Source organism: Neovison vison, chromosome 8, assembly GCF_020171115.1.
Source record: "Neovison vison isolate M4711 chromosome 8, ASM_NN_V1, whole genome shotgun sequence".
Taxonomy (NCBI): domain Eukaryota; kingdom Metazoa; phylum Chordata; class Mammalia; order Carnivora; family Mustelidae; genus Neogale; species Neogale vison.
Genome location: NC_058098.1, coordinates 65154538 through 65180995, shown reverse-complemented (window position 1 = coordinate 65180995; position 26458 = coordinate 65154538). Strand labels below are relative to the sequence as shown.

The 26458-nt window shown below is 40.9% G+C and overlaps 1 protein-coding gene across 1 annotated transcript; it reads right to left on the bottom strand.

The window, feature by feature from the left end:
* On the bottom strand, positions 1-24536 carry LOC122915683 (sulfotransferase 1C2). Its single transcript, XM_044262435.1, has 8 exons — positions 24498-24536; positions 21557-21734; positions 20970-21095; positions 17536-17633; positions 10770-10896; positions 10196-10290; positions 9882-10062; positions 1-330 (listed from the first exon to the last, which is right to left on the bottom strand). The coding sequence occupies exons 2-8, from the start codon at positions 21705-21707 to the stop codon at positions 218-220; spliced, it is 891 nt and encodes a 296-aa protein (XP_044118370.1). The 5' UTR covers positions 21708-21734; positions 24498-24536; the 3' UTR covers positions 1-217.
* Between the last annotated feature and the right edge of the window lie 1922 nt (positions 24537-26458).

The window sequence follows — 26458 nt, the reverse complement described above, 5'->3', positions numbered from 1 at the left end:
CACTTTATTTCTTACTTTGGAAAGAATGGTTGAGAAAATAAGCATTGAACATGGTCCTTCTAAAAAATAAAGCTGGTACACACTGTTAATAATCACAAAGACAGTGGTGCCATCATTGTATACTTTTATGAAATGTTTTCCGAGATTCTTTGGGCTGGGCTGAAGAACTGAAGATCATTTCCTCATTCTTGTCATCCACTTTCTATGAACTTGTTGCTCAGAGTTCTGTCAAGAATTTTATTGATGTTCCTTTCATCTTTTGCCTATAGATTTCATCAAATCTCTCATTCTGAGCCACAGTGAAGTGGTCTTTCCAATCCCCCACAGTTCCTAGAAGAGAAAAATCAAGACGAGTTTGTCACTCTGATTGAAAGTTTCTGTGACCCAACAACATGCCTGCCTTACTCCACCTCCCTTTCAGTGCATACCCACCCACTGTAGCTCTCTGCTCTGAGAAGGGCCCTGGGTGCAGGGGGTAGGCTCCTAGCTCGGGCAGACAATTTATGCAAATGCACTGGTGCCTTGGCCACACCTATGGAATATTCACATGATGGACTACTGCACAGAAACGAAAAGGAATGAACTACAGACACAGCCCCATGAAGGAATCTCAAAATATTACATTGAGTGACCAGACACAAGAAGGTACATACTGTATGATTTCATTTATACGAAGTCCAAGAACAGGAAAAATCAATCTATATTGACAGAAATGAGAATGGTGGTTGTATTTGAGGGTGGAGATAGACAGAAAAGGACCATGAAAAGGAACTTTTTTTTTTTTTTTGAGTCTCTGGATTAAGCTGTATTAAACCTCTGGTTGAAATTTTTGGCTTAATCTTCTTTAAATTTTTTTTAATTAGCATATAGTGTATTATCAGCCCCAGGGATACCAGTTTACATACTTCACAGCACTCACCATAGCACATACTCTCCCCAATGTCCATAACCCAACCACCCTCTCCATACCCCCCTCCCCTAGGAAACACTCAGTTTTGTGATATTAAGAGTCTCTTAGGGTTTGTCTCCCTCCTGATCCCATTTAGTTTCACTCTTTCCTTCCCTATCCCCCAAACCCCCATTTTGCCTCTCAAATTCCTCATATCAGGGAGATCATATGATAATTGTCTTTCTCTGATTGACTTATTTCACTCAGCATAATACCTGCTAATTTCATCCACATCATTGCAAATGGCAGGATTTCATTCTATATAGATACCACATTTTCTTTATCCATTCATATGTTGATGGACATCAAGGTTCTTTCCATAGTTTGGCTATTGTGGACATTGCTGCTATAAACGTTCAGGTGCACATGACCCTTTGGATCACTATGTTTGTATCTTTAGGGTAAATACCCAGTAGTGTGAAGTGTGATTGCTGGGTCATAGGGTAGCTCTATTTTCAACTTTTTGAGGAACCTCTGTGCTGTTTTCCAGAGTGGCTGCACCAGCTTGCATTCCCACCAACAGTGTAGGAGTGTTCCCCTTTCCCCAAATCCTCTCCAGCATCTGTCGTTTCCTGCCTTGTTAATTTTAGGCATTCTGACTGGTGTGAGGTGGTATCTCATTGTGGTTTTGATTATATTTCTGTGATTCTGAAGGATGTTGAGCGTATTTTCATGTCTGTTGGCCATCTGGATGTCTTCTTTGCAGAAATGTCTATTCATGCCCTCTGCCCATTTCTTGATTGGATTATTTGTTCTTTGCGTGTTGAGTTTGATAAGTTCTTTATAGATTTTGGATACTAGCCCTTTATCTGATATGTTGTTTGCAAATATCTTCTCCCATTCTGTCAACTGACAGAATTTGTCAACTGACAATATTTGTCTTTTGGTTTTATTGACTGTTTCCTTTGCTGTGCAAAAGCTTATGATCTTGAGGAAGTCCCAATAGTTCATTTTTGTCCTTGCTTCTCTTGCCTTTGGCAATGTTTCTAGGAAGGAATGGCTGCAGCTATGGTCAAAGAGGTTGTTCTTGTCCCCAAGATTTTGATGGATTCCTTTCTCACATTGAGGTCCTTCATCCATTTTGAGTCTGTTGTTGTGTGTGGTGTAAGGAAATGGTCCAGTTTCATTTTTCTGCATGTGGCTGTCCAATTTTCCCAACACCATTTGTTGAAGAGACTGTCTTTTTTCCATTGGACATTCTTTCTTGCTTTGTCGAAGAGTAGTTGACCATAGAGTTGAAGGTCTATTTCTGGGTTCTCTATTCTGTTCCACTGATCTATGTCTCTATTTTTGTGCCAGTACCATATTGTCTTGATGATGACAGCTTTGTAATAGAGCTTGAAGTCTGGAATTGTGATGCCACCAACTTTGGCTTTCTTTTTTAACATTCCTCTGGCTATTTGAGGCCTTTTCTGGTTCCATATAAATTTTAGAATTATTTGTTCCATTTCTTTGAAAAAAATGGATGGTATTTTGATAGGAATTGCATTAAACATGAGATTGCTTTGGGTAGCATAGACATTTTCACAATATTTGTTCTTCCAATCTATGAGCATGAAACATTTTTCCATTTGTGTCTTCCTTAATTTCTTTCATGAGTACTTTATAGTTTCCTGAGTACAGATTCTTTGCCTCTTTGGTTAGATTTATTCCTAGGTCTCTTATGATTTTGGATGCAATTGTAAATGGGATTGACTCCTTAATTTCTCTTTCTTCTGTCTTGTTGTTGGTGTATAGAAATGCAACTGATTTCTGTGCATTGATTTTAAATCCTGACACTTTACTGAATTCCTGTATGGAATTTTTGGAGTGGTGTCTTTGGGGTTTTCCACATAAAGTATCATATCATCTTCAAAGAGTGATAGTTTGGCTTCTTCTTTGCTGATTTGGATGCCTTTAACTTCTTTTTGTTGTTTGAGTGTTGAGGCTAGGACTTCTAGTACTATGTTGAATAGCAAGTGGTGATATGGACATCCTTGCTGTGTTCCTGACCTTAGTGGAAAAGATCTCAGTTTTTCCCCATTGAGAATGATATTTGTGGTGGGTTTTTCATAGATGGCCTTGATGATCTTGAGGAAGGTACCCTCTATCTCTACACTTTGAAGAGTTTTGATCAGGAAAAGATGCTGTACTTTGTCAAATGCTTTTTCAGCATCTATTGAGAGTGTCATATGGTTCTTGTTCTTTCTTTTAGTAATGTGTTGTTTCACATTGATTGATTTGTGGATATAGAACCAACATTGCAGCCCAGGAATAAATCTCACTTGGTCATGGTGAATAATCCTTTTAATGTACTGTCAGATCCTATTGCCTATATTTTGGTGAGAATTTTTGCATCTGTCTTCATCAAGGATATTGGTCTGTAATTCTCTTTTTTGAAAGGGTCTTTGTCTGGTGTTGGGATCAAGGTAATGCTGGCCTCATAAAATGAGTTTGGAAGTTTTCCTTCCATTTCTCATTTTTGGTACAGTTTAAGAAGAATAGGAATTAATTCTTTAAATGCTTGGTAGAATTCCTCTGGGAAGCCGTCTGTCCCTGGACTCTTGTTTGTTGGGAGATTTTTGATGACTGCTTCAATCTCCTTACTGGTTATGGGCCTGTCCAGGTTTTCTATTTATTCCCAATACAGTTTTAGTAGTTTATATGTCTCTAAGAATGCATCCATTTCTTCCAGATTGTCAAATTTGCTGGCATATTATAATATAACTCATAATAATATAATACAATAATAACTCTTATAATTGTTTCTATTTCTTAGGTGTTGGTTGTGATCTCTCCTCTTTCATTCATGATTTTATTTATTTTGTCCTTCCTCTATTCTTTTTGATAAGTCTAGCCAGGGGTTTATCAACCTGACTAATTCTTTCAAAGAACCAGTTTTATTTTATTGATTTGTTCTACTGTTATTTGGTTTCTATTTCATTGATTTCTGCTCTGATCTTTATGATTTCTCTTCTCCTGCTGGGTTTAGGCTTTCTTTGTTGTTCTTTCACCAGCTCCTTTAGGTATAGGGTGAGGTTGTGTATTTGAGACCTCTCTTGTTTCTTGAGACAGGCTTGTATGCTATATAGTTTCCTCTCAGGACCACCTTTGCAATGTCCCACAGATTTTGAATGGTTGTGTTTTCATTTTCATTTGTTTCCATGAATTTTTTAATTCTTCTTTAATTTCCTGGTTGACCCATTCATTCTTTAGTGAGATGCTCTTTAGCCTCCATGTATTTGAGTTCCTTCCAACTTTCCTCTTGTGATTGAGTTCTAGCTTCAGAGCATTGTGGCTTGAAAATATGCAGGGAATGATCCCAATCTTTTGGTACCAATGGAGACCTGATTTGTGACCCAGGATGTGATCTCTTCTGAAGAATGTTCTATGTGCACTAGAGAAGAATGTGTATTTTGTTGCTTTGGGATGGAATGTTCTGAAGATATCTGTGATGTCCATCAGGTCAGTGTGTCACTTAAAGCCTTTATTTCCTTGTTGATCTTTTGCTTGGATGACCTGTCCATTTGAGTGAGGGGGGTTTTAAAGTCCCCTACTATTATTGTATTATTGTTTATGTGTTTCTTTGAGTTTATTATTAATTGGTTTATATAATTGGCTCTTCCCATGTTAGGGACATAGATATTTATAATTGTTAGATCTTCTTGTTGGACAAACTCTTTGAGTATGATATAGTGTCCTTCCTCATCTCTTATTATAGTCTTTGGCTTAAAACCTAATTGATCTAATATAAGGATTGCCACCCCAGCTTTCTTCTGATGTCCATTAGCATGCAACATTGTTTTCCACCCCCTCACTTTAAATCTGGAGGTGTCCTTGGGTCTAAAATGAGTTTCTTGCAGACAGCATATTGATGGTTGTTTTTTTTTTTTTTTTAAAGATTTTATTTATTTATTTGACAGAGAGAAATCACAAGTAGATGGAGAGGCAGGCAGAGAGAGACAGAGGGAAGCAGGCTCCCTGCTGAGCAGAGAGCCCGATGTGGGACTCGATCCCAGGACCCTGAGATCATGACCTGAGCCGAAGGCAGGGGCTTAACCCACTGAGCCACCCAGGCACCCAGATGTTTTTTTTTTTTTTTTTAATCCATTCTGATACCCTGTGTCTTTTGATTGGGGCATTTAGCCCATTTAGTAATTCAGAGTAACTACTGAGAGATATGAATTTAGTGCCATTGTATTGCCTGTAAGGTGACTGTTAGTGTATATTGTCTCTTTTCCTTTCTGGTCTACTATTTTTAGGCTCTCTCTTTGCTTATAGGCCCCCTTTTAATATTTCCTATAGGGCTGGTTTGGTGTTTTCAAACTCTTTTAGTTTTTGTTTGTCCTGGAAGCTTTTTATCTCTCCTTCTGTTTTCAATGATAACCTAGCTGGATATAGTATTCTTGGGTGCATATTTTTCTCATTTATTGCTCTGAATATATCATGCCAGTTCTTTCTGGCCTGCCAGGTCTCTGCAGATCACAGCCCAAGTTGCTTTCAGGATTTTCTCTTTGGCACTAAGATTAGTAAGTTTTACTATTAGATGATGGGATGTGAACCTATTCGTATTGATTTTGAAGGGGGTTCTCTGTGCCTCCTGGATTTTGATGCTTGTTCCCATTGCATATTAGGGAAATTCTCTACAATAATTTGCTCTAATATACCTTCTGCCCCCTCCCCTTTCTTCTTCTCTGGAATCCAATTATTCTAATATTTTTTCATCTTATGATATCACTTATCTCTCAAATTCTCCCCTCATGGTCCAGTAGTTGTTTGTCTCTCTTTTGCTCAGCTTCTTTATTCTCCATCATTTGGTTTTCTATACCACTAATTCTCTCTTCTGCCTCATTTATCCCAGCAGTAAGAGCCTCCATTTCTTATTGCACCTCTTTAATAGCTTTTTTGATTTCAGCTTGATTAGATTTTAGTTCTTTTATTTCTCCAGAAAGGGCTTTTATTTCTCCAGGCAGGGTTTCTCTAATATCTTCCATGCCTTTTTCAAACCCAGCTAGCACCTTGAGAATCATCATTCTGAAGTCTAGATCTGATGTATTACCAATGTCTGTATTGTTTAGGTTCCTAGTCTTCAGTACAGCTTCTTGTTCTTTTTTTTTTTTTTTTTTTGTGGTGAGTTTTCCTGCCTTGTCATTTTATCCGGATAAGAATATATGAATGACAGAATAAAATACTAAAAGGGTGGAAAAGACCCCAGAAAAATGTATGTTAACCAAATCAGAAGAGATCCCAAATTGTGGGGAGAAGAAAGGGGGTAAAAAGACATTAAAAAATTAAAAAATATATATCTATTAGACTGGTGAATAGAACAGAGTCACCCATTTGATTTTGGGTATATTTTGGTCTCTTAGAAGAAACTACCTCCCACAATTTTAAAGAAAGAAAAACTTATATATATATACAAAAATAAAGTAAATATGATGAATGGATGGAATATGACTGTAAAGATGAAAATTTAAAAAAATTCTAAAAAAGTAATTGATATGATAATTTGGTTGGAAAAAGCAAGAAAAGAAAGTGGAGAGGATTTGCTCAGGCTGGAGACTAGAACAAAGCCCTGTGCAAGACTAGCATATATTTTGATCTATTAGAGGAAATTGTTTCCCAAAAATTTTTAGAAGAAAAAAACCTTATATGTATATAAAAAATAAAGTTAGATACAATGAATGACAAAATATGACTATAATAATGAAAGTTTAAAAAGACTGTTTAAAGAAAGGTATTATTAAGATAAACTAGTTAAAAAATGTTAAAAGAGGAAAGATAAAAAGTTAAAAAATTAGAATAAGAAAAAATAAAGTTAAAGAAATTTAATTAACTTTGCAAGACTAAAGAAACATGGGGAGAAAGCCATGAATTCCATGTTTTCCCTTCCCCTCCTCTGGAATTCCACTTTTCTTCTTGATCAGTGAGCTTGGTCTTGGCTGGATATTCTTGCTGACCTTCTGGGGGAGGGGCTTTTTGTAGTGATTCTCAAATGCCTTTGCCTGAGGTGGATTTGCACAACCCTTGCCAGGGGCCAGGCTAAGTAATCTGCTCGGGTTCACATTTGGAAGTTTTTTTCCCTGAATGCTTTTTGTAGAGCTCTGGAGGACAGAATGAAAATGGCGGCCCTCCCAGTCTCTAGCCCAGAGGAGCTGAGAGCTTGGGGCCTCACTCCTCAGTGTGCCCTTGGAGAAAAGCAGTCAATCACTCCTATCTCCCTGATCTCCAGCTGTTCGCCGAGCTCACCTAGCCTGTGACTGAGCGTTCTGTCTCTGGAATATGGCCACATTTGGAATCTCCAAACCCAGCAGATTCCTGCCACACTGCTCCTCCAGTGGTGGAAGGTGGATCTCCCTGGATCTGCCACTTTGAGCAGGGGTCCCTGCTCAAAGAGCATTGGTCTGACGGATCACAATTTACGGTGACCCCAAGCTAAGAGCTCACTCTTTGGCTTGGTCTCTGCAGCCAGCTTCCACACTCTGATACCTGGGAGCTCTGCCACACTCAGACACCCCTGATCTTTCTGTGACCCCATGGGACCTGAGACCACATTGTCCCCGTAAGGGCTCCACCTCCGCTTAGCCTCTGGAGCAATGGCCCTCAGTGAAGCACACTTCTAAAAGTGGAGCTCCATTGCTCCACTGCTTGCCAGGAATTGGCCCCTTCTCCTGCAGTATCTCTTCCATGGCTTCAGATTCACTTTTCCACATGTTCTACCTTTCAGAAAGTGGGCGATTTTCTGTTTCCAGAATTGCTGATCTTCTGCTCTTTGATCTATTGTTGGGTTTGTAGGTGTTTGGAATGGTTTGATAAGTATCTAGCTGAACTCCTGTGACATGATGTCATCTCAGTCTGCTATTCCTCTGCCATGTTGAATCTCCTCAAGAAGGAACTTTTGAGACATGAGAATGTTTCATATCTTGACTGGGGTGCTGGCTTTTTTATGGGTGCATAAGTTTTTCAACACATTCACTGTATACTTACTTCAGAGCTGTGCTTTTTTTGGCATGTTAGTTACATCTAAACAACAAAAAAAACTTTTGGGAAAATGTGAATGAGATACTACTGTATATGTATGAGCTTTTTCACTAAGCAGTAACTATTAAAATGTTAAAAAAAGAAAATACTCTGTCCTCCCTTTGCCTCATCTGGAAAATTGTGCAACAGAAATAAAATCACTGGTACATAAGAACACACATAGAAAGATGTTTACTGTAGCATTATTCAAAAAGATAATAAAAAATAATAGTAGTGCCCTTCACTAGGAGAATAGTTGAAGAAGTTATGATGCATCTATCCATACTCTGGTACAACATGAGACCATTAAAAATAGTAAGCTACATGGACCTACATGACTTGCCCCAGAGGGATGTCTGATATTCTGGTAAATGAAGGTGTATATTATGACCACATTTAGCCATCATCATGGTATATATCTTTGTTTGCACATGTATGAACCTGAGGGAATGAGGGTATATAGAAAGATAGATATGTATGGATCTAAAGAAGGGCTTCTTGTGAAATCATTGCTATTGATTATCTGAAGAGGAAAGAAATGGTATTGTTTGGTTTGCTTCACTAACATGGGATGCTGTTGTAGATTCTAAAATGCAACAAAATGCTTCTCCCTCTGTGCTCTCCCCACCCCCAATAAATAAATAAAATATTTTTAAAAAGGTGGGGGCATCTGGGTGGCTCAGTGGGTTAAGTGTCTAGGGTCCAGGGATTGAGCTCTGCTTCAGCCTTTCTGCTCAGTGGGGAGTCTGCCTCTCCTTCTGTATTCTCCCCCTCTCTCAAATAAATAAATAAATAAAATCTTAAAAAATAAAATAAAATATAACAAAATAAACTAATAAATTAAAAAAAGAAGACAAGTTGCAAAACAGTAACACATCATGGCTCTCCTGGTATGAAAAAGAAGTGCCTGTTTTGGTTTGTTTGTTTGGTTTTAGAGAGAGAGAGAAAAGGGAGGAAGGGCAGAGGGAGAGAGAGAGAGAGAGAATCCCAAGCAGGCTCCATTCCCACAGAACACACTGTAGGGCTTGATCTCACAACCCTGAGATCATGACCTGAATCAAAATCAAGAGTTGGATGCTTAACTGACTGAGCCACCCAGATGCCCCAGAAGTCTATGTTTTTAAACAGAGGAAAGGGACTTCCATATTGTTGGTGGTCACTTCTGGGGAACAGAGTTTTGGTGAAGGAAAGTTTTTAAAATACAATCCAATATTGATCTAATTTTTATAATGCTATACATTACTTTTTAAATTAAAAAAATGATAAAGCTTTTTTTTCCTTCAAAAAATATTAGCTGGGGCACTTAGAATTCCTCTTTTGGGAACTGGAACTAAAAAATATTAAGCGAACAAGGCAGTGCTCAATGGTAGTTATAACTGGAAGTCACAATGTACAGTGGTCTGAGCCATGATTAAGACCAAGTTATGAGCAGAAGCTGAGTAAGAAGAAGCTATAAAGTAGGAAAAAGCTGGAATGGGCAGAGACAGGAAGCTGATCAGTCAAGGAAGGCACTTATAGCAGACATGTGGAGAGCAGCTGAGTCCTGTAAGTGATGGACCCTTCCTGTAAGTGGTGGACCCTTTAAGTGCTGCTAAAGTCCTGACCCTGACATCCAGGGATCCCTATGACGTCTGGACCAATGATGGCTCCTGCTCTTAACTCCCTGTGAAAATACATTACCTTACACCTGCACATGAACCCTTCTAGAAAGCCCCTCTTATTGGGGCTGGTCAGAAGGACTCTCTGTTTCTTGCAACCAGATACCCCAGAGAGCTCTCTTCTGTAACAAGATCAAGTTCCCATCTATTAGCAGATTATTTTTAATAGGTTAAATGTGCTGTCTTGAAACTAATAAAACCTAACATCTTCTTGCTAAGAAGCGGAAAGTATATACTAGACAAAATGAATGTAAAGTATTTGAAACCACACAAACCTTTTCTCATGAAGGGGGAAATGGACTGGTCCAGGATAGATTTAGGAACTGTGGAGCGATTTGTCATGGGATTTTCTTTCATTTTCTCAAATGATGTCTCCTGGACAATTTTATCTAGGACTGTTTCATCCAAGTTCTTTCCCATGAACTTCATCACTTTCTGAATTTCATACTTTGGGTCCTGTGGTAACAGTAACATTGAATTGAAATGGAAGAAGGTATTAGGACACTCTTAAATTCTTCAGGATGTCCTTCCCAGAAGTGCATCCCTGAAGAAGCCTGGAGAGTGATTCTTCTGAAGGGCTTTTACTCACCCGTTTTATGTCCTCATAGAAGAGGAAAAGAATCTGGTATCTGTCTTTTATCTCCCACCATTCCTTCACATGGTCAAACCAAGAACCCCAACCCACTGTAACAGATACAGGAAATAGAACAGTCTACAAAACAGAACAGTCTACAAAAGAATCACCCAGAGCCTCAGATAGGTCCCGAGTCCTGATGTGTTTGAATTGGAGGGTGATGTGGTACTGTACAGACTTGGAGTAATTTATCTAATTGACCTAAAATGGCTTCATATTTAATGTCTATAATAAATTGTGTATATATTGTGTATATAAAAAATATTGGGACAAGGATACCCTTTGGAATGCAGGTGACTCTACAGGTCAAGTGACCCAGAATAAAGGCTTTCACATTGGGTGAAGGATGTTTGCTGGGATTGTGGGTATTCACTCTGAGTTCAGTCAGCCTACTCTTCCCAGTCCCAGTCTAAGGTAGGACACACCTAAGGAGGAACACGACCTTCTAAGCGGCCAAAATGTTATGCTTGATTCTTATACTGAACTTACCTAGAGCGGGCAAGCAAAGATGTGAAGGATTATTCTTTACCTTTTCCGCTGATGAAGGTTTCAAAATACTCTTCCCAGGTACCAGGGTCAGGAAGAATTTGATTCATCCTTTGGAAATGGTAATAGGAAACCATGCAGTCTTTGGCATTTCGAGCTACATAAAGGAACTTTGGAGTATGGAGAGAGGTGGGTAAAAGATAGTAAGAAAAGTGAATTTTCACAGAATTCACTCAGGTAAATTCCATGCCAAGAGCAGCTTTGCACACTTAACTCTGATCTCCTTTGCCGACAGTTCAACTTGGCTGGTGACCCCCTCTTCCTCTGGCTGTCCTGCTGCTCTGATGATTCTCCTCTTTAATTCAAGTTCAGTCCTAGTACCATAGCCTGACTCCTGATTGCCCTCTTAGTTGTCAGGCTCCCACCATTCTCTAGCAATGATGGCATCAGACAGAAACTTCCATGTGCGTGCTGATGATCCTCCTAATACCTTCCTGTCCATTCCCTGGAAAAGCAGGATGGCTTTTTTATTCCAGGGCTGCAAGGTTGGTTCAACATCTGCAAATCAACCAATGTGATACAACACATTAATAAAAGAAAGAACAAGAACCATATGATACTCTCAATAGATGCTGAAAAAGCATTTGACAAAGTATAGCATCCCTTCCTGATCAAAACTCTTCATAGTGTAGGGATAGAGGACACATACCTCAATATTATCAAAGACATCTATGAAAAACCCACTGCAAATATCATTCTCAATGGAGGAAAAACCGAAAGCTTTTGGCTAATGTCAGGAACATGGCAGGCATGTCCATTATCACCACTGCTATTCAACATAGTACTAGAAGTCCTAGCATCAGCAATCAGACAACAAAAGGAAATTAAAGGCATCCAAATCGGCAAAGAAGAAGTCAAACTATCACTCTTCACAGATTATATGATACTATATGTGGAAAACCCAAATGACTCCACTCCAAAACTGCTAGAACTTGTATAGGAATTCAGTAAAGTGTCAGGATATAAAATGAAATGCACAGAAATCAGTTGTATTTCTCTATACCAACAACAAAACAGAAGAAAGAAATTAAGGAGTCAATCCCATTTACAATTGCACCCAAAACTATAAGATACCTAGGAATGAACCTAACCAAAGAGGCAAAGAATCTGTACTCAGAAAACCATAAAGTACTCATGAAAGAAATTGAGGAAGACACAAAGAAATGGAAAAATGTTCCATGCTCCTGGATTGGAAGAAGAAATGTTGTGAAAGTGTCTATGCTACCTAAAGCAATCTACACATTTAATGCAATTCCTATCAAAATTCCATCCAATTTTTTCAAGGAAATTGAACAAATAATCCTAAAATTTATATGGAACCAGAAAAGACCTCGAATAGCCAAAGGAATATTGAAAAAGAAAGCCAAAGTTGGTGGCATCACAATTCCGGACTTCAAGCTCTATTACAAAGCTGTCATCATCAAGACAGCATGGTACTGGCACAAAAACAGACACACAGATGAAGGGAACAGAATAGAGAGCCCAGAAATAGACCCTCAACTCTATGGTCAACTAATCTTCGACAAAGCAGGAAAGAATGTCCAATGGAAAAAAAGACAACCTCTTCAATAAATGGTGTTGGGAAAATTGGACAGCCACATGCAGAAAAATGAAATTGGACCATTTCCTTACACCACACACAAAAATACACTCAAAATGGATGAGAAAGGAATCCATCAAAATCCTTGAGGAGAACACAGGCAGCAACCTCTTCAACCTCAGCTGCAGCAACATCTTCCTAGGAACATCGCCAAAGGCAAGGGAAGCAAGGGCAAAAATGAACTATTGGGATTTCATCAAGATCAAAAGCTTTTGCCTGGGTGGCTCAGTGGGTTAAAGCCTCTGCCTTCAGCTCAGGTCATGATCCCAGGGTCCTGGGATCGAGCCCCACATCGGGCTCTCTGCTCTGCAGGGAGCCTGCTTCCTCCTCTCTCTCTCTCTGCCTGCCTCTCTGCCTACTTGTCATCTCTGTCTGTCAAATAAATAAAATCTTAAAAAAAAAAAAAGCTTTTGCACAGCAAAGGAAACAGTTAACAAAAGCAAAAGACAACTTACAGAATGGGAGAAGATATTTGCAAACTACATATCAGATAAAGGACTAGTATCCAAAATCTAGAAAGAACTTATCAAACTCAATACCCAAAGAACAAATGATACAATCAAGAAATGGGCAGAAGACATGAACAGATATTTCTGCAAAGAAGATATCCAGATGGCCAACAGACACATGAAAAAGTGCTCCATATCACTTGGCATCAGGGAAATACAAATCAAAACCTCAATGAGATATCACCTCACACCAGTCAGAATGGCTAAAATTAACAAGTCATGAAATGACAGATGCTGGCAAGGATGCAGAGAAAGGGGAACCCTCCTATACTGTTGGTGGGAATGCAAGATGGTGCAACCACTCTGGAAAACAGCATGGAGGTTCCTCAAAATGTTGAAGATAGAACTACCCTCTGACCCAGCAATTGCACTACTGGGTATTTACCCTAAAGATACAAACATAGAGATCCGAAGAGACACGTGCACCCGAATGTTTATAGCAGCAATGTCTACAATAGCCAAACTATGGAAAGAACGTAGATGTCCATCAACAGATGAATGGATAAAGAAGAGGTGGTATATAAACACAATGGAATACTATGCAGCCATCAAAAGAAATGAAATCTTGCTATTTGTGACAACATGGATGGAGCTAGAGGGTATCATGCTTAGCAAAATAAGTTAATCAGAGAAAGACAACTATCATATGACCTCCTTAATATGAGGAAGTGGAGATGCAACATAGAGGGGTTAAGTGGGTAGGAGAAGAATAAATGAAACAAGATGGGATTGGGAGGGAGACAAACCATAAGTGAGTCTTAATCTCACAAAACAAACTGAGGGTTGCTGGGAGGAGGGGGTTTGAGAGAGGGGAGGTTTTGGGCATTGGGGAGGGTATGTGCTATGGTGAGTACTGTGAAGTGTGTAAACCTGGCGATTCACAGACCTGTACCCCTGGGGATAAAAATACATTATATGTTTATTAAAAATAAAAAAGCAGGACGGCTTCATGGTCTCATTTATTCCCCCCTGTTATCATCAACTCTATTATTATTTTCATCAACTTCAATTCTTGCTCTACAAAGCATCCTGTTTAGGTTTCATTTTGACAACAACCTTGTATCCTTTTACCTTCCCAGTTTTTCCCTTTATCCCAATTTGACCTTTAATCTCATCATGACTGCTAAGTACTTGACTCTCTTTCTGACAGCATGAATCCTGAGCTGGCCTCATTGAGTAGCTACCTCACATCCATGACTAGTCATTTCATAGGGATGCTGGTTTTTTTTTTAAACCCTAAAACAGTTCTCAATTGAGAATGATTTTGCATGCAAGGTGGTATTTGGCAATGTCTGGGAGTGTTTTTGCTTTGACAACTGGGGATGACAGTGCTACTGGCATCTAATGAATAAAGGGCAGGAGTGCTGCTCAACATTGTACAATACTCAGGACATCCCCTTGCCCCATGCCACCCTCCAAAGGAATTATCTGGTCCAAAATGTCAATAGTGCCATTTTCTGTATTCTGATGCTTTGAATCGGAACCATCGCTTACCTTGCTGTTGCCTTGCAGACCCTGGATAGACTGCCCCTACCAGTTTTAGCTGGTTACTACAGATATTAACAACTCACTATTAAGCTCACTTTTTACAAGCAAGCCAACCAGTCCCGAGCCTACACCTCCCTTCTTGGGCCACTATCCACTTGCTCTATTTACCCCAGAGCCAGGACCACACAACGAGGGGCAGCCATCTATGCCCTGGAGCCTGTAGAAATCATCCAAACTACTCAATCCTAAACCTGATTACCCGTCTCACCCATTCCCTCCCTTGGAAACTACAATAAAGGCTCTTGCCCACAATCTACCCTTAACCCCTCTGCCTCCTGAATGACCCTGGTGCTTCCAAGTTGCGAGGGGCCCATCACTGCTTGGTAATCATTTTATTAATCTTTCCTCTCATGTTTCTCCCCTCCAGTCACAAGACTCTTTCTCTCCTCAAAACTCCATCCTATTTCCCCCTGCAAGTTCATTAATTCTCTCTTCTACTGTGTTTATTCCGCACTTTGTTGAATTTTTGTGTGGGAGAGAATTTTTTTTAATTCTTGTTTTTTTTTTTTCTTAGAATTTGAAAGGGCTAAAAAGAAAGAAACGAAGAAACTGATGTGAAATAGCCACAGGTGATCAATAACACATTTTGTGAAAGATTCATGACAATAGATGGCAACAGTAGCTATTTTCATGGCAACCTCATATCCCACAAACACCAAAATGAAATTCCATTGTCAGGGCTTGGTTTCTACCTCCAGTTTTGTGGTGGTAGTTTTAGGTGCAAGGAACACGATCTTCCTAAGATTGGTGCTTTGCATGCCAAAGCAGAGACGGTGGTGATGAAGCTGATGGCCACAAGCCTGGGGACAGCAGGAGGGAAAGAAGCCTTCGCTTCTGAGAATGAGTCCTGCAGGTGCAGCTCAGGAGGAGTGGAAGCCCTGCCCCAGGCCAGCAGACCGAGTAGCAAACAGGGAGATGAAGTGGTACAGGGCACCTCCTCCCTCAACCATGGTGGGCTTTCTGCCCCCATGGTCACCCAGCTGCCACCCACGAAATTTTCTAACCTGCCCCAGTAAACTGGTGACTTCGAGGCCCCAGTGTGCACCATGCCCTCCTCCATCCCCTGGGGAGAGCCACCCGAGGGTTGGCAAACCAGAGACCTGTTACTGAATTTTTATAGCAAGTGCTTATATCTTGTTTCAGTTACAGAAATCCTATTTGTTTAATTTAGTAAGAAATTCCATTTTAGGGGTGCCTGGGTGGCTCAGTGGGTTAAAGCCTCTGCCTTTGGCTCAGGTCATGATCTCAGGGTCCTGGGATAGAGCCCCACATGGGGCTCTCTGCTCAGCAGGGAGCCTGCTTCCCTTCCTCTCTCTCAGCCTGCCTCTCTGCTTGCCTCTCTGCCTACTTGTGATCTCTGTCAAATAAATAATAAATAAAATCTTAAAAAAAAGAAATTTCATTTTAAAAAAGTGTCCTTTTTAAGTTTTTGATTTAGTATTTCATTTACTTACACAACTTCAACATTCTTCTTTTGTTTCTATATCTGATCATTTTAATATCCTAAATCCTTGAGGTATAACCCTGCTGGTTGCGCTTTTTGCAGACTCTCTTTCTCGTGCTGGCTTGCTCCTTGGAGTATTTTATAATGTGAGGGGGGTGAACTCAAGCGGGAATGCTGCTGCCCAGGCTGAGGCTATGTCCTCCCTGTGTTTGTTTCTGTGGGTCATTCTGGGGATGTTGGTAAAGGTAACCACCTTATGCTAGTTTCTTAGCTTGGGGCTTTTTGGACAATTCAAGTATTACAACATTGACTCTCTTTTCTTGAGAGTAGAAGCTTATGGCCACACATTCTCAGGGCAGCTGAGGGCCCAAGTCAAGCAAAGAGGTTTCCTCGTGTCTGCCTTGGCCCCCTCCCCCTATCCATTGAGGATGAAATCCTTCAGCTGTCCCACCTTCAGTTCCTCACTTTTCTGGTTCCTTCTGCTCTGGGCTTTCTTTGAACCCATGCAGTCACTGAAAGTCACGTTGCTGGATTCTCCAGGTCATCAAATAAACCACAGCACAGCTCTAGCCAGGGGCCTCTTCTCTGGTTCCAGCTCCCTCTTTATTGTAGAACTTAGGGATTTCCTTTACTCTCTCTGGATCTCAGTTACACATTTACAAAGGGAACTTTTTTGTGTTATGTATTATTGCTAGGTGTTTCATACAGAAGGTGTTAGGGAATTAGTCGGCCATAATCCAGAAAAGGAGTTTCTTATTCCCTTATGCAACTTCACTGAAAGGACTCACAGAATTGCTATTGTTCCCTAGAAATACACCCTTCTGAGCCCTTTGTTCCCTTCATTCCCACCTTTGAGAAAGCTTTCCTACCAATGCTGGCTGACACCGCAGTTTCTCCCCTCACCTGCATGCACTCTACAGCTGCTCACTTGTTATTCACTCAGAAAACACGTTTTGAACATCCTCTGTGTGGCAGGGACTGATTAGGAACTAATCAGTGTGGAATAAATAAGGTCCCCAAGTAAATAAAGCTAAGATCCTAGAGTTCACCAGAAGCTAAGGCCAAATGTTCCTCTTAAGTAATGTAGCTCCTTCTATTCACCCTTTTAAATGATCTTCAGGAATTTTTTCTTTCTCCTCAGTTTTTCTTCTCTGCTCTAAGTCTTTTTTTTTTTAAAGATTTTATTTATTTATTTGAGAGAGAGAGACAGTGAGAGAGAGCATGAGCGAGGAGAAGGTCAGAGAGCGAAGCAGACTCCCCATGGAGCTGGGAGCCTGATGTGGGACTCGATCCCGGGACTCCAGGATCACGCCCTGAGCCGAAGGCAGTCGTCCAACCAACTGAGCCACCCAGGCGTCCCTTCTCTGCTCTAAGTCTTAATTACCCACACCCTTGGGTCACTGTGGACACTCATTATCTCTAGTTCTCTCCAAAAATTCAGTCTGGCTTTTGCCTCCATGTCTTGCTTGAAAACCATTCAGGTAAATATCCTGAGAGTACAGAGAAAACTTTACATCTGCTTTTATTGCTGACTTCAGAGATGGTGGAGGAATAAATATAATGACATTGCTGTGAGTTAGGGAGGGGGGGATTTGCTCCCAGGAGACCTAGTCTACTGCGAGCCCCAGGGAAACTGTTGCTGTCTTACCTTGCAGTTGTTTTCCCAGAAAGATGGAGGTAACAGCTGAGTTGGAAGATGAGTCCTTAGTATCCGTGGAGAAGGCATTGCGTTGGCTCTTTCCACCCCTTTAAAGTAAATCAAGAAGAAACATCTGCATAGTACAAGTATTGCATGGGAGAAGTTACATTCTGGGCTCTGTCCCGAATGTTCCATCACCTCCCATCTTTCTCCTTATATCTTGACTTTCCTTTGGGATTTCATAATGAGATTATAGAGATTATCATCACTTCTCTAGATTCCTACAGCTTCAGAGCTGGAAGGGAGCTTATATTAATCTGTCACTTTGAGGATGAGGAGATGGAAGCTGAGAACGGACAAGCTAGGTCTTGTGGCAGAGCTGGGGTGGGTGGGTTCGATCTCAAGACCCTGAGATCTCGACTGGAGCCAAAATCAAGAGTTCGATGCTCAACTGATTGAACCACCCAGGTGCCCCTGGGGTGTTTCCCAGCCCTGCTCTCAGTGATCAGTCACATATGCAATACTTTTGATGTCAAACAGCTTTGTAGCTGGAAGTTGGTGCAGGTGGTATGGAAGGAGGCCTCAGAGGGAGGCTATGTGGGTACAAGCTTGCATAACAGGCAGCAGTGTCTGTCCACTCCTGAACCCTCCGTGGATGGTTGGTATGCCTGACCAAGACCCATCAGTCTATAGTCCTTACCTCCAGTGGCAGGGACCATCTACCCTGAAATAAAAGTACTGCCCAGCTGATCTCCACCTGGCCTCTGTCTGTCTGTGGCTGGAAAGACCATAAATCCTGTAACTGTTTGTAACATTTTTGGACATGGGGCACCTTAGGTTTTAAAGAACCATTTATATATGATGGGCCATGCTGGGCTATTGGTTATCATCCTTTCCTGAATTCTGCAGCTGTGGGCATTGCCTTGAGAGAAACTCTCTTTTGTTCCTTTTCTTTTTCTTTTTTTCAATTTATTTATTTTCAGAAAAAAACATTATTCATTATTTTTTCACCACACCCAGTGCTCCATGCAAGCCGTGCCCTCTATAATACCCACCACCTGGTACCCCAACCTCCCACCCCCCCGCCACTTCAAACCCCTCAGATTGTTTTTCAGAGTCCATAGTCTCTCATGGTTTTGTTTCTTATGCTAACTTAGTGACAGCACACTCTGCTCCTCACTGCCAAGAATCCCTCACTAGAAATCATGCTTTGACTTTTCATTCTCTCTTTAATCTCCCAAATTGTCAGAAGTAAGGCAGTGGTGGTAGGGGTGGGATGTAGATGTGAGATCAAAAGCTGGGCTTGGATAACCCAGGGAACCCATGCCCTTGAGGTGGTCAGTAATACCTAACATTTCATAGGATCCACTCTGTGCCAGGTACTGCTCTAAGCTTTCTACACACATTAACTCATTTAATCCTCACAACGACTTTTTTGAGGTAGGCACTAATTCTACTGACATTTTGCATCTGAGGAAACTGTAACACAGAGAGGGTAAGTAACTTGTTAAAGGTCACTGAGTGAGTGGTCACTGAGAGAGAGGTCACTGAGTGAGTCACTGAGTGAGTGACTTAAACCCTGGTTGTCTTTAACCATTATGCAATCCTGCTGCTCAAGGCCTCAAAGACCAGACACCAACAAAAATGGAAGGCCCTAACGACACAAAGAGTGAGATCAGAGTTAAGCAGGCAGACAGTGCCCTTTGCGGGCGGTCAGAGCCCCACAGGTAGTTCAGAGAAGGCATCATTCCAATTTTAGTATATGTGCTGCCGAAGCGAGCACTCAGAGAAGGCATCAGACCAGGCGCTGCTCTTAGTAATAAGCTAACAGTCAATCAGATAGACAGGAACTGAGGACCAGAGGAGTCTGAGCAGCAGGGTAAGTGGAACCATAAGGACAAACAAATGCCTCAGGGCTGTTCTAACCTGGACATACTCTTGTGCATGTTTCAGGTCTTATGCATGTCAGATCAAGAATTTCTCTATCTTGGGGCGCCTGGGTGGCTCAGTGGGTTAAGCGGCTGTCTTCGGCTCAGGTCATGATCTCAGGGTCCTGGGATGGAGCCCCACATCGGGCTCTCTGCTCAGCAGGGAGCCTTGCTTCCCTCTCTCTCTCTCTGCCTGCCTCTCTGCCTACTTGTGATTTCTCTCTGTCAAATAAATAAATAAAATCTTAAAAAAAAAAAAAGAATTTCTCTATCTCAATGCATTGCTAGATTTATCAGATCTCTTCTCTGTCCACAATTGCTCCAAGTTAGACTTCAACACCAGACTTGTATTGTCTATAATTCTGTAGCTCTAGCTAGGTGAGTTTCCAATTTTTTTTTTATTCTGCTGACCTATGCAATGCTGAAACATAGAGAAGTAGGCCTCCCTCCTATCCTTGTTCCAAAAAATGCTTCCAGCAGCTGGAATGGCTTCTTTCATATTTTGGTTGTCTTTTTTTTTTTTTTTTTTTTTTTTTTTTTTGGTGAGAAGAAAAAAATTTCTAGGTTGAGTATTACCTTAAAAAAATTTCCCTACAGAACAGAAATGGTTGGCAAATGCATTATGTTTGCTAATAAGAAATAATGAATTATTCCATAAATAACTCTACAAACTCTCTGTGTGTTCTACAGCAGCAATAGTCAGAGGGAGCATTTAAGAAGAAAATAAGGCAGATTCCTTTTTACTTGGTGATTCGCTTTTGGCAAATTACCTTAGGTAATATGTAGAAAGAATCAGGGGAGGAAACACATGGTTATAGAAATGAGAATGAGAGAGAGAACGGGAGGGGAGAAAAAAGAGACAAAATAGAGGAGAGAATAAGAGACAAGAGAGAGAGGAAGAGAAAGGAAGGACCTTCCCTTCCTTTGAAGCCTCCAGGACCTTCAGTAGGTGAATGAATACACTATGGCACATCTAAGCAATGGAACAGTATTCAGCACTGAAAAGAAATGAGCTCTCAAGCCATGAGAAGACATAGAAGAAACTGAAACGCACATTACTAAGTGAGAGAAGGCAGTCTGAAAAGGCCACATACTGTATGATTTCAACTATATGACATTCTGGAAAAGGTAAAACTGTAGACAGCAAACAGATCAGTGATTGTCAGGGGTCGAGGAGCAGGGAGGGTGAACAAGGGCCTCACAGAGGATTTTTAGGGGAGTGTAACTACTCTGTATCGTAGTACAGTGCTGGATCCAGGTCATGTACGTTAGTCCAAATCCATAGAATATACAACATCCAGAGCAAATCCTGGTGTGAACTATGGGCTTTGGGTGATTATGACATGTCTGTGTAGGCTCATCAACTGTAACAAATACACCATCTGGGAGAGAAGACTGTGCATGTGTGGCAAATTCTGTGCCTCTACTTTGTTGTAAGCCTAATACTGCTCTAAATAATAAACTTTTAAAAGAAGAGAAAGAAAGGAGCCAGGGTAGGAAGTGAGGAGCTCTCACCAGAGGGCTGGGGCGGCCGAGCCCACTCAATGAAAGGATGGCGGTGTTGAATGATGGCTCTCTGACATTTCTCCACATCTCCATTCTGCTCAATCATGTCCACAATTTCCTGAATCCATGTGGTGCCTGGGGCCCAAGGGGAAAGGACAACAAGAAGAAGCTGGTTAGACAATCAGTCTTGAGTGTCCTGGAAAGGAAAGGGAATGTAGAGACTGATGGTGTTTGGTCCAACCTCCCCTCAGGTCAAGATCCTGTCAGCCACAACAGGTGGACATCCACGTGGGAAAAACCCACACGGTCTCTTATGGAGAGAAAGAGCAGCTCAGGCAAAGTCACACAACACTATCACCCAAGAGCAGTCCATGACAGAGCACAGCAGGCTGGGTTCTCTAATGCCATTATGTTTGACCCCGCATAAACCCGGGAACATGAAGCATTCCAGGATCGCCTTGTCATGGAACAGTGAGAAGGAGCAGATTTCCTTGAATGAGTGCAAACACCATATGAAGGGGGATTCTAACTGATGTGAACAACCCTTGCTGATTCTGCAAGCCAAAGTCTGGTTGTTCCCCAGGTCCCAGAGTCACCTGATTTAGGATAGGTACAGATGAGAAGATCATCCGGCTTGGCCTCAAAGTTCTGTATCTGGCTCCAGTTGTCCACTGTGCTAGCCTGCAAGGGGATCCCCGAGACCTCTCTCAGTTGTAGCTGTCCCTCCAATGCTGCAGCCAGGGCCATACTGTCTTGCAATGGGAGGGGCAGTCCCTGCAGGCAGAGGATGGAGGGGACTTTTAAAACAATTGTGGTAAAATACAAATAACATAAAATTTACCATTTAAACCATTTTAAAGTACACAGTTCAGTGGCATTAAGTACATTTCCAGTGTTGTGCAGCCATCACCAACATCTATGTCCAGGACTTTTCCATCTTCCCAACTATGTCATTAAACACTAACACTCCATTGCGCCTTTCCTACCATCCCCTTCTACTTTCTGTCTCTATAAATTTGTCTACTCTAGGTCCTTCAAATCAATAGAATCATACAGTATTTGTCCTTTTGTGATTGACTTATTTCACTCAGCATAATGTCTTTAGAGTTCATCCATGTTGTAACATGGGTCAAAATTTCCTTCCATTTTGAGGCTGAATAATGTTCCATTCTGCATATATGCCGCATTTTGTTTGTCCATTCATCCATACATGGACACTTGGCTTGCTTCTAACTTTTGGCTTTTGTAAGTAATGCTGCTATGAACATGCCTTTCAATTATTTGGTATTGTAATTGCTGGGTCATATGGTAATTTCACATTTAAGTTTTTGAGAACTTGCCATGCTGTTTTCCACAGCAGCCTACACCGTTTAACATTCCCACCAGAAAGGCACCGGTGTTCTAATTTCTTCACATCCTTGCCAACACTTCTTATTTTCTGTTTATTACTTTATTTATTAAGTACATGTTTTAAAATTTTTTAAATTTCTATGATAGTCATCTTAATAGGTATGAGATGATATTCCTCTGTGGTTTTGATTTTCATTTCTCTAATGATTAGTGATGCTGAGCGTCTTTCCATGTGCCTATGTGTCATTCATATTTCTCTTTTGGAGAGGTGTCCATTTAAATCTTCTGCCCATGTTTTGAATCAGTTTTTTTGCTTTAAATGCACAAAATGAGGAAGCCAGGAGTAGTGGGCCATATTACTCCAGAATAATTGGTTATTGAGATAGCCATGTGCTGGGCTTAGAGCCCAAACTCATTTTAAGTGTTGCATAAAATGACTTTAGAGCCAAAAGGATCTTTACAGGAGATGTAATAGTAAATACTTACTGGAAGTCAAATAAAAGAATCTGGCCCAGCCTTTCCAGGGAGTGGGTGAGAAGGAGTTAGTGCCACATTGTGAGGCTTGTTTTCGAGGTGGCTTCTACTTTTAGACTGAGTCAAGTCCCTTAGAATGGAGACTGTGTTTTCAGAAATGAAAGATGAACTATTTCAAAAAAATTTCAAGTGTTAAGTAGCAGCTGTGTTGACAATATGTCAAAGAAGTGGAGTTTGGATGATACTGAAATTACTGTGTGATCAACTTTAAGAGAGAGGAGAGAATTAACATTTTTTACAGTCCTTCTATGTTAGATCTCTTAAAGCTTTTTTTCCTCCTCTTTTAATTCATATTACAATTTTACTAGGAGGGAATAATTTACACTCATAAATGTGAGGGAGCTAGGAGTCATGATCAATAACTTGTCTAGGGTTGCAACCAGTGTCTTTCTGCAAACTTCACATTTAAAAAAAAAATTACCCCTCCTGTCTTTTATTGTGAGTGTATATATGTACCAGAAAATTTAGAATAAGCCCAAATGTACAAAGAAAAATTCATCACCTAGGAATTATTATTTTGATGTATTTCTATTTTTTCAAATATATATATATATGAAAACAAAAATCTACAATATAAATGTACCCCAAAAAGATGGGGCTCAGAGAGCTTCCAGGTTGATGAATACGTGGAGTTGCTGGGAGGGCAGTGTCCTTGGAGAGAGCATAGAATCTCTGTGTTCCTTCCCATATACATTGTCCTGTGCATCTCTTCCATCAGGCTGTTCCTGAGTTATATCCTTTTATAATAGTCTAATAATCTAGTAAGTAAAGTGTTTGCCCAAGTTCTGTGAAGCACTCTAACAAATTAAACAAATTTAGAAAAAGGGTCATGAGACCTTCAATCTAAAGGTGATTGGTAAGAAACACATGCTGTAACCTGAACTTCTGACTGACATCTTAACGTCAGGGTTGGGGGGCAGTCTTGTGGCACTGAGCCTTTAACCTGTGGGATCTGATGCTATCTCCAAGTAAAGAGTGTCAGAATTGAATGGCCGGCCGACATCCAGAGAATGGGAGATTGCTTGGTGTGGGGAACCCCCATCCTCTACCCCATATCTGGTCACAGAAGTATAAAGTTTGCTATCTAAGTAACATGAAGGAGAGCACAGGAAGAGTTTTTCCTTTACAGGCACAAAGGCACAAAAATTGCCACTTGAGCAACCAGCTGGAAGCTTTGTCATCCAGGTCAGATCATATAATGCATGGCCTCCTTTGTGAAGCTGTCTCTGACTCCATAGACAGAAAGAGTGCCTTCTCACAGGACCTTGTAGCATTTTGTATGTAGATTTTATAGTTCTTACTCCACTGTCCTAAATTACTTGTTTTTATGTCCAACTCTGCTGGAGCTCAGGGACCTGGTCCAATCCCCTTTGCAGGCTCAACATGTAGGGGAAGATCTGAGTGGGAAAGAGAGATGATATTACAGGACAGTGATTTTGGAGGTTTTTGCCTCTGGGTCCTGAATTTCTAGGCTTTATACTGTTAGGTAGGTATGTATTGGTTGCAAATATCTTCTATTTTTTGAGTTCCTTAAAGCACTCTCTGGCTTTAGTTAATCACTTCTATTTATACAGCAGTACATATTATATTACCATAGTAAAAATTAAAAAAAAAATCGGTGAGTTAAGGATTTCTTTTAAGCCATATTCTTACCTTCAAGCTCCAGCCGAGAATTAGCAGCCCAAAGGCCTGATCAAGGGTCAGTGGGCACGTAAAGTGCATTCCAAGGAAGCAGGAAAGTGTTACTTGGGTATGGCAATTGCAGAGGCTCAAATTAGTGTCAGAGGCACGCAAGGCCTTCAGCAGGTAAAGGCCCTTTGGGTGGCACTTTGCATCAGAACAGTAATATGGAGTCATTACTGTAAGTATTGATATTAAACAGGAACAAACCCTGTGACCTTGCCTAATGTGGAAAAATGTAAACAAGGTCAAATGTAGCTTTGACCTCTCTGCAAATTTCCCTTGAGTGTATGCAAACTTGAGGGCTGTTTGGATGAACATACTGTTCCTTCCTCTGAGTTCACTGCCCAGCATCTGTGCATGCCTGTTGGTAACTGAGCTTGGCAGCAGAACCTGGATTTCATGCTGTGGCAGCTCCTTTGTCTGGAAGAGAATCTAAAACACTTGGACCTGTGGGAAAATGGGAACTTGGCTTCAGGAACAGATGCATCCAGCTCCGAACAGACTCTCACTCCTTTAGTGTTCTTCCTTTGCTTGGCTTCTTAGCTTAACTCCCTTTCTGAATGTGGGTGACAGTTCCTGTCTCCCACTAATTTTTTTTTTTAAGATTTTATTTATTTATTTGACAGAGAGAGATCACAAATAGGCAGAGAGGCAGGCAGAGAGAGAGAGAGAGGAGGAAGCAGGCTCCCTGCTGAGCAGAGAGCCCGATGAGGGACTTGATCCCAGGACCCTGAGATCATGACCTGAGCCGAAGGCAGCGGCTTAACCCACTGAGCCACCCAGGCGCCCCTCCCACTAATGTTTTAAGATTAAAAAAACAGCAATGTTAATGAAAACACCTTGTCTAGTACATAGTAAGTGCTTTAAACTGCTGGTTCTTCTTGCCTTTCTTCCCAAAGTGTACTCAGCCAAACCTAAATGCACAGACAGAACAAAGTCTAGAGCCTAGCTAAGTGTGTATTTATTTATACTTTGCCTTGTCCTACAGAGGGTGTACCTTCATGGACACAGATCATATTCTCTCGTGTCTTTGGCTATCAGGGAATGGAATCTATGCCCGTGTTAAATAATCTCTGAGCTGCTACAGTTCTGCCAACTCCCAACCTGTGCTTTTCTTTTTGGAATTTAAGTATCACCAGGCACCCCAGCCACCCCTCCTGCCAATGTCTTCTTGTGTTCTTTGACTCTGAATCTCGTGATGCTTCTTCACTGACACCTCTTCCTCCTGTATCCCAAAGCTTTTTTTTTTTCCTCCCAATTTATTTATTTTCAGAAAAACAGTATTCATTATTTTTTCACCACACCCAGTGCTCCATGAAAGGTTTTTTTTTTTCTTTCTATAATCTCAATCCATTTTTCTTCATTCTGTCCTCTTCTCTTTGACAAGCTCATTCACTCCAGTGCTGTTAAATCTTGGAACCTTGGCTGACTCATAAGTTCTCGGCGCTAACTCACAATCTTTCTCTGTGAAGTCCCTCATTTCCAACCACCTGCTAAGGCTGTGCCAACTTGAGAGCCACTTGGCACTGCATGTTTCACCTGCCTCATGGTCTCCGCTGCTTATGGTAGCACCATCATCCACATCTGAAGCATCATCTTCAGGCGGAAGGGCCCCTACTTAACAACGTCAGTTATAAATTTAACATATAAGTACTGATTGCAACTGTAAGCAGTGAATAAACCCATGGTTCATTCAATCAAAGAATTTATCGATAGAAACTACTATGCATGTCTCCTTCTTCTGCATCCACAGCAGATAAAGTGTAACATTGCAGAATTTTCTAGGAGATCTGCTCACCTCTGGCCTCTTTTTTCTGGTCTCCCATGCACTTAGCATATAAATTAAGTTTTATGAGTTCAGGTCAAGTTATCTCCTGATTGTCTATGGTCCAAAGTCTGAATGATTTTAACTTAAACTACTTGATATCAAG

Coding starts and splice junctions, on each gene's coding strand:
- LOC122915683 (XM_044262435.1), bottom strand. CDS start 21,707: ATGGCCCTGGCTGCAGCATTGGAGGGACAGCTACAACTGAGAGAGGTC. Junction 17,634..20,969: donor TCGGCCGCCCCAGCCCTCTG/GTGAGAGCTCCT, acceptor TTTACTTTAAAG/GGGTGGAAAGAGCCAACGCA. Junction 10,291..10,769: donor AACCTTCATCAGCGGAAAAG/GTAAAGAATAAT, acceptor TATCTGTTACAG/TGGGTTGGGGTTCTTGGTTT.